Here is an 8,539-nt window from a genome sequence, read left to right on the forward strand (position 1 = left end):
TCATCGTTTGTTTTCCTGCTGAAATGGCTTCTCGACCAGTTCTTAAGCGATCCGAAACAATTGCAGAAAGCATGCCTGATGCTTTAAGGCAGAGCCGGTATCACATGAAGAAATGTTTTTCCAGGTATATGATTGCTTCAATTTTTGTCTGATGAAGTTCATTGCATGCTTCCTCGTTAGAGGAATTAACGTATATCCTCTTATTTCTCCCCGCCGGGACGGTGGAAAAAAATGAAAAAATAAAACAGGTTTCTTGCACCTGGGAAAAGGCTGATGAAACGCCAACATATAATGGATGAAGTTCATGAATCAATACAAGATACGAATGAAAGGCAAAAGGTCTTGGGAGGCTTCCTTGGTTACATCCTAATTTCCACTCAGGTATAATATGTTATTGATTGATCTCTCTGCTATTCTACTTCTCCATCTTCGCCTGCCTGCTTCCTGTGGACTTACTACTGTTTCTTTTTCATCGTGGCATCTTGCAGGAGGCAGCTGTTATTCCACCTTTTGTTGCATTTGCTGTAAGACCGAATCCCGGTTTCTGGGAATATGTTAAGGTGAATGCTGAAGATTTGAGCGTAGATGGTATCTCCGTTTCAGAATATTTGCGGTTTAAGGAGATGATCTTAGATGAAAAATGGTATGCACAAGTCCGAGTGAAAATCTCTTGAATGATCTTGGAACTGGCTTTTCCTTCTAGTGACTGCTACATTAATGTGCAGGGCGAACAACGAAAATGCTTTGGAAGTGGATTTTGGAGCTATGGATTTCTCTACCCCTCGCCTAACTCTTTCTTCTTCTATTGGGAACGGAGTCAACTACATGTCAAAGTTCATGTCATTGAAGCTCAGTGGGAGCTCTGAAGCTGCAAAACCTCTGCTCGACTACTTGTCAGCGCTCAACCATCAAGGAGAGGTAGTTGTCCTAACATTACCAAAAGATGATAAAAATGATATACCAGTCTTAGTCTTAGAAGAACCAGTGCTTGAATCAATTGTAATGCTTCTCATGTTGTAATATGCAGAATCTTATGATCAATCAAACTCTAGACACAGTTGCCAAGCTTCAAGAAGCATTGATTGTAGCTGAAGTGGTTGTGTCTGCATTTCCGAAAGACACCCCGCATCAGGATTTCCAGCAGAGGTCATATATCTACTTCTTTATTTCTTTGTACACTTTTCTCTCTCTATAAAAGGATATCATCCCATGAAAACTTCATTTCCTTGTTGTGAATTAATGTTCAGACTGAGAGAGTTGGGCTTTGAGACGGGATGGGGAGACACTGCAGAAAGAGTAAAAGAGACAATGAGGTTGCTTTCTGAATCACTTCAAGCTCCAGACGCAATGAAACTGCAATTGCTCTTTAGCAGGATTCCTAACATGTTCAACATTGTCATCTTCTCTCCACACGGCTACTTTGGCCAGTCAGATGTTCTGGGATTGCCAGATACTGGTGGGCAGGTGTGTAAGACAATCCTACACGCTACTAATTATGGGGCGATCATAATTTTCATAATCGATTATAATTGCTGCTTATATGTGGCACACAGGTTGTTTACATTCTTGATCAAGTAAGAGCCTTAGAGGAAGAACTCCTACTTAAGATAAAGCATCAAGGCCTTGGTGTGAAGCCTCGAATTCTTGTGGTGAGACAGATATATGAATATTTCCCAGGTTTATCTTTTGCACTCAAGTGAAGGGTTGGATTCTGAATGATTCTTTGATACTTCTCTGTATTATTTATATGCATACAGGTAACCCGACTTATACCAAATGCTGGAGGGACAAAGTGCAACCAGGAGGTAGAGCCTATTTTCGGTACAAAGCACTCCCACATTGTTAGGGTCCCCTTCAAGACAGAGAAGGGGGTTCTCCCTCAGTGGGTTTCGCGTTTTGAAGTGTACCCTTACCTTGAGAGATTTGCTCAGGCATGCGCCTCCATTGCTTTCTAACTTCTATTTTCAGTTAGTTCTTTATTGAACACATACTGATTGCAATGATTTTCATGTCTCTCGGGCTCATCACCAATCACTAGGATGCTGCTGACAAGGTCCTTGAACACATGGACAGTAAACCTGATCTCCTCATTGGGAACTATAGTGATGGGAACTTGGTGGCATCTCTAATGGCTCGGAAACTCGGCATAACTCTGGTTTAAGCTGATCTCTATCTATTGAATCTCTCATATTTCAAATAAAGAACTCAGACTAATCTACCATTTAATTCTATTCTGAAATTTGGCCTGCTGTAAATCCAGGGGACTATTGCTCATGCTTTGGAGAAAACTAAGTACGAAGATTCTGATGCCAAATGGAAGGAATTGGATGCCAAGTACCACTTTTCCTGTCAATTCACAGCAGACATGATCGCGATGAATACTGCTGATTTTATCATAACCAGTACATACCAGGAAATTGCAGGAAGGTTTGTCTTCTACCTACCATCATTAGTTATATGCAGACCTACTGACCAATATAATTTGTATTGCCAACTCAAGATCTTGCATCAATTTCAGTGAGGACAGGCCAGGGCAGTATGAAAGCCATACGGCGTTTACCATGCCAGGACTTTGCCGTGTTGTGTCAGGCATCAATGTCTTTGACCCAAAGTTCAACATTGCTTCCCCTGGGGCTGACCAATCTGTCTACTTCCCCTACACCGAGAAACAGAAGCGGCTAACCTCTTTTCATCCTGCCATTGAAGAACTGCTCTATCGCAACGAGGATAACCATGAGCATATGTAGGTCTATGAAGTTCCCTACTTTTTTCTTGGCAAGCTTCTAAAGATTTCGTCATTTCATTTGCACAATATAATTAGAAAAAGAAGGCCTGTAGTCATTTTTATGTGCTGAAACTAATTTAAACAAGCCTGGAGCAGTGGATATCTAGCTGACAGGAAGAAACCAATTATCTTCTCCATGGCAAGACTGGATACAGTGAAAAACATTACGGGGCTGACAGAGTGGTTCGGGAAGAATACAAAGCTAAGAAACTTGGTGAATCTCGTTGTTGTAGCAGGATTCTTTGATCCATCCAAATCAAATGATAGAGAAGAAATTGCGGAGATCAAGAAGATGCATGCCTTGATAGAGAAATACCAGCTTAAGGGCCAGTTCAGATGGATAGCAGCTCAAACTGACAGATACCGAAACGGGGAGCTCTACCGCTGCATTGCAGATACAAAGGGAGCTTTTGTTCAGCCAGCACTTTATGAGGCTTTTGGCCTGACAGTTATTGAGGCAATGAACTGTGGATTGCCTACCTTTGCCACCAATCAAGGTGGCCCAGCGGAAATTATTGTCGATGGGATCTCAGGATTCCACATCGATCCCAACAACGGAGACGAGTCTGGCAATAAGATAGCTGATTTCTTCGAGAAGTGCAAGACAGATGCTGAATATTGGAACAAGATGTCAGCAGCTGGTCTCCAACGCATCTATGAATGGTGAATGCGCAAACCTACCAAATTCATCAGATATAAACTTTTCCATCAGTAACTAATCATATATGTTGTCCTGCAGCTATACATGGAAGATTTATGCAAACAAAGTGTTGAACATGGGATCTGTTTATGGATTTTGGAGGCAGACGAACAAGGAACAGAAGCTTGCGAAGCAAAGATATATCGAAGCCTTTTACAATCTCCAATTCAACAATTTGGTGGGTTATTGTGGACAGTTAGTATTATGAAGCAACTCAAGTCCAAGGCAATAAGACCTGACTAATGAAGAATCTACTCCTATTTGTGACAGGCAAAGAATGTTCCAATCCCAGAATTTGCATCATCCACACAGACTTCACCAACTGCTGTACTTGAATCTCAGCATTCACTTCCAACCCAGGAAGCCACACCCAAAGTAGAGGAGGCCCCATTCCTAATGCCTAAAACTCACCTAACACAAAGGCATGTCTTTTAGCCCCACATTAATTTAACCACAATTAATCATATTATCTTCGTCACTACAAGCTAATTCAAATTTTGATCTTTTTGACTGCTGACAGAAGGACACAACCCCAGCAGCCTCAAAGCCAAAGGTGAAGACAATGAACTCTCTCATTCTATCCATTAACCTCTGCAATAATGTTTATGATTAATTCTTGGAATCAGACTAGGCTACATTTAACCAAGGAGGGGCTTTTTGTTTGCAGGAATGGCGAAGAAAGCGTAGGGCAAAAGGACCTTGCACAACCAGAAAGCAGCAGACAAAGTAGCCGGAGATGGTTGTTATACATGATCGCTTGCCTTTTTATAGTATATTTCATCGGGAGCACATTGTATAGCTATCTCACATGAGTTAAGTTAATGCAAGTAGTACCAATAAAGAGGGCAAATTACTCACAAAGTAAAAAAAAAAACTTTACATGCATCGTAACTAATAAAATAAAAGACTTTGTTCTTTGTTAATTTATTTGAAGGTGTCTTGTGTGTTGTATTTCTGATCACTCATATTGATTTAAAATTTAATGTTTGAATTGTACATAATTTAATTAAAAATCATGTTAATATATGATATAATCTTTAATTCGTTAACTTTAATTTTTATCAAAATAATATTATTTTAATTTTTTAATTTTATAAAATTTTAATTAGTCGAAATTAATCTATAATTACTAAGAAAATCAAGAAGCATGAGAAAATAAAGCAAAATGAAATGTAATATAATCAAATCCTAATTCTTTCTAGAAAGAACAAAATATTGAATATGCAAAGAAGAAAGTCTAGTTTATTGTCATGCCATGATGTGTGGTTTATGCTGCAAATTTTGCTACCTTGGGAGAGAAGTCAAAGAGAGAAGTCGCCTTTCTACACCATCATAACTATTGATGGAGTTTACCACGACCTATTAAACACTCATACGTTCACTAATGAGAATTTTAAAAATTTTAGAGTTAAAATATTTTTAAATAAAATAAAATTAATTGTCTAATCTACAAACTACTAAATATAAAAATAAAATAAATATAGTCTATACATATTGGATTGGATTATAAATATTCTAACATGTCACTAGATTTATGATATCTATTTCTTATATTTTTTTAACTTGTTATTACATGTTATATTTATATTATTTGATTTTGATTAGTTGAGTTGGGTTAAATAATATAAATATTAAAAGTGAGATGATACCTTTAAACACCGCTACATGATATAATAGTTTTTTTTATTTATAAATGAAGTCAATTTTTTCACATCGGTTACAATTTTTATGAGAAGAAGTTTGATTAAAAATTACTATAAGTGTTTGCAAAATTTTCATTTATACACCACTAGAATTGTTTTTGATTTTTTTTATTCTCGCCAGCAATTTTTTTTCTCAAGAAGTTAAAAACAAAAAATTTATTTAGTTTATTTATTCTCATTATCTCTAATTGATTGGTTAATCCTGTAATAATGATTTGAGTCTTGTAAATCAAAAGTTGGTCTAATAATATTCAATAAAAGATAAGGTGAATGATGTACTGATAAACGTGTGTATTTTTTCATGAATTATGTGATCTCATATGTTTGAGCTTTTCTACCTTTTACATTAAATTTATTTATTTTCTAAGTTTTATCTTTGTTTTTTAAATCAAATAAAAAGTTAGCTTGAAAAAAATAAAAAATAGCATAAATAAATAAAAGATTAGAAAAAAAACTTTTTAGTCTTTATTTTTTAAGTAAAATAAGTTTTATGATGTAAATAAAAATATTAGAAAAAAATAAAAATAGTTTACAATGGTAAGTAAATAAAATTAATATTTATAGAAAATTAAAGTGGTTTGACATATCCCTCGTGAGGGTTCAAAAAGAAACTTGCAAGAAATTATGTAATCAAAGTTTTATTTATTTTAGGGAGAGGATTCTTTATTTATTTTATTTGTTGAAATCAACAAAGAAATTATGGAATCAAAGTTTCTTGGTGATATTTCTAAATTATAGAGAAAATCTATTTAATTTATTTTGAATTTAAAAATTCATAAAACTCTTAAAAATAATATATAAAAATGTTTAAGTAGCAATCATCAAACCTACCTAATCTATATAGAAAAAATAAATTGAAATTAACTAGTAAACTAGGAAGAACAATTCAAGGATGCGTGATAAAATTCACCCTACTTCTTTTCTTTTCTTTTGGTTTATTTACATTTTCAATTTCTCGACTTTTCTAGTAGGCAGGAGGCCATGGCGGCTAAGAAGAAGAAGAAGATAGATAGCAAAAATCAATTGTTTGATGATCATGAGTTTTGAATTTTTGGTATTCATTGTACAAGAGACCTCAAACTGTAAAAGTTCCCTTTTTTTCTAGCTTGACAATGGAAGAGACATGCAAATCTCTTAAAAACAAAACAAGAAAAACGTTGTGATGTCAGCACCTTTCCTTGAAAAAAACAAAAGTCTTGGAATTTTTTTCAACTTCAATTTAGTCCCTTTAGTTTGGTAATTATACCTTTTAATCCAAGACTTTATTTCTTTTACATTTAAGTCTATGGATTTGATATAGGGGAGAGAAAGTCACTAGAAACAATAGAAAACATGAAAGAGATTGACTGTCCATGTTTCAGAACCCAAAAAATCAAATTAACTGTAAATGGCTTTAAATTGACATGAAAAGTTTTATCGAGATGTTTTTAATTTTTAATATTGTTTGAGAAAAGATAAAAAAAAATTTTATTTTGAGTTAATCTATCAAACTTGTAATTTAAGTAATATAATTAAGATAATCTTAAAGAAAACAAAAAATATAAAACCTAATTTCAAATCAATTAAATATTAAAATATAAAATTAAAAAAAAAATATTCAACTAAAAGAAAAAAAAAAGACCCCGATTTAACTCGTAATCCGGGATAAACAAATATAATGTTGTTGGATGAAAAAAATAATTCAAATTAACCCTGGTTAACTCATTAAACCCGTGATTTAGGTAATGAAACCAAGATAATGTTATAGAAAACGAAAAAAAAAATTATATAATCTAATTCTAAATTAATCAAATGTTGAAGAATGAAATTGAAAAAAAATAAAATAAAAATATGAAAAACCCAAGTTAACTCTCTAAATTCATGACTCGAGTAATGAAACCAAATAATCAAACTTAATGTTGAATTATAAGATTCAGAAGAAGACAAAAAAAGTTAAATCTTAAAAAAATAAACAAAAAACAAAGTATTGTTCAAATGAAAAATGTTTTGTGAGGAGAGGAATAATGAATTCCCCTCCTCAATTATTTTATGCTAGATTATTGCTTTGCATTACACCATATTATTTGTGAAGTAAATCATGAAACTATGATAACCTTAAAAAAAAAATTAAAATAAATTATAAAACCCAACTTTTAATTAATTCATTGTTGAAGGTTGAAATTGAAAAAAAATAATTCAATCTACAAATAAAACATATTAAAATGATTTGAGTTTACCCTGGTTAACCTGAAAAACATGTAACTTCAGTCATAAAATTATAAAAATCTTGTAGAAATAAAACCAAAATAAATCATGAAATTCAATTTATAATCAATTTAATGCTAAAAAATGAAATTGAAAAAATACTAATTAAAAAAACAAAACAAAAAACTCTAGTTAATTGGGTTAATCGACCAAACCTGTAACTTGAGTTATGAGATTATGATAACCTTATAAAAAATAAACTAAACTAATTTTCAATTAATTTAATGTTAAAGGATGAAATTAAAAAAATATCAATTAAAAAAATAAAAAAAACCTCATATTAACCGAGTTAATTCATTAAACCAATGAAACGAGTTATGAAACCGAACTAACTATATATAAAACAAACTACAATAAATTAAAAAAAAATATCAATTTAAAAAAGAAAAAAAACAAAGAGAAAAATATGAAAAAAACCAAAAAAAAATATAATTAAAATAAATAATACTTTATGAGATATTTCATAATAAAAATATCATCACTTTATACTATAATCAATGATTTTTCTAATCAAAACTTTACTTTTACTGGAAAAACCATTTTTGAGGGCCACATAAAGATGAAAAATTTAATTTAACTTTTTAAAAATCTCGTTTCAAAATGATTCTCGAGCATAAAGTAATATTTTTTTATTAGCGAAAAGTCTAAGTTTAATTTGTTAAAGGGTATAAAGAGTAAAATATACCTTTTTATTAAATAAAAAATGTTGCGTCGAGACATCGTGAGTGATAAACTCAGTCACATATATATTTTTTTTTAAATTAATTTTTAGACCTTTCAAAAAAGTTATCATAAAGTTAGGGTCCAAGTATTAATTTTTCCGAGTCCAAAACAATAGGCGCCAAACTTCATTTTTCCTTATATGTTTAGGGTAATTTCTAACTAGCTAGCTTTCACACATTAATTATTAATTCAATATAAAATCATTTTAATATTTAAAAATAAATATAATCTAATATACCACCGTATCAACATTTAAAATAAATCCCGTTCTATATATATAGTATTTTGAATTGATGATTATTTTTTCTTATTATAAAATGTATTAATAATGGTTGAATATTTTTATTATATTAAAAAAAGCTAAGCCGGCATTGAGCGCAGGGG

General features: G+C 32.2%; 1 protein-coding gene across 2 annotated transcripts in view; it reads left to right on the forward strand.

Moving 5' to 3' along the window:
* LOC105110371 (sucrose synthase 6-like) overlaps positions 1 to 4,403 on the forward strand; it is a 4,578-nt gene extending 175 nt beyond the window's left edge. The window contains exons 2-17 of one of the 2 annotated variants that reach the window (XM_011005394.1): positions 1 to 124; positions 249 to 382; positions 490 to 643; positions 726 to 918; positions 1,028 to 1,146; positions 1,248 to 1,464; positions 1,554 to 1,649; positions 1,758 to 1,931; positions 2,039 to 2,155; positions 2,261 to 2,427; positions 2,519 to 2,743; positions 2,882 to 3,448; positions 3,525 to 3,663; positions 3,756 to 3,907; positions 4,006 to 4,038; positions 4,153 to 4,403. In XM_011005394.1, coding sequence (XP_011003696.1) covers positions 24 to 124; positions 249 to 382; positions 490 to 643; positions 726 to 918; positions 1,028 to 1,146; positions 1,248 to 1,464; positions 1,554 to 1,649; positions 1,758 to 1,931; positions 2,039 to 2,155; positions 2,261 to 2,427; positions 2,519 to 2,743; positions 2,882 to 3,448; positions 3,525 to 3,663; positions 3,756 to 3,907; positions 4,006 to 4,038; positions 4,153 to 4,297 — 2,733 coding nt within the window. In that variant the 5' untranslated portion in view covers positions 1 to 23 and the 3' untranslated portion in view covers positions 4,298 to 4,403. Of the gene's footprint in view, positions 125 to 248; positions 383 to 488; positions 644 to 725; positions 919 to 1,027; positions 1,147 to 1,247; positions 1,465 to 1,553; positions 1,650 to 1,757; positions 1,932 to 2,038; positions 2,156 to 2,260; positions 2,428 to 2,518; positions 2,744 to 2,881; positions 3,449 to 3,524; positions 3,709 to 3,755; positions 3,908 to 4,005; positions 4,039 to 4,152 lie in introns of those variants that run through there. The other variant, XM_011005395.1, reaches the window with a different exon arrangement.
* Positions 4,404 to 8,539: the final 4,136 nt, after the last annotated feature.

Source organism: Populus euphratica, unplaced genomic scaffold (assembly GCF_000495115.2).
Source record: "Populus euphratica unplaced genomic scaffold, PopEup_1.0 scaffold249.1, whole genome shotgun sequence".
NCBI lineage: Eukaryota > Viridiplantae > Streptophyta > Magnoliopsida > Malpighiales > Salicaceae > Populus > Populus euphratica.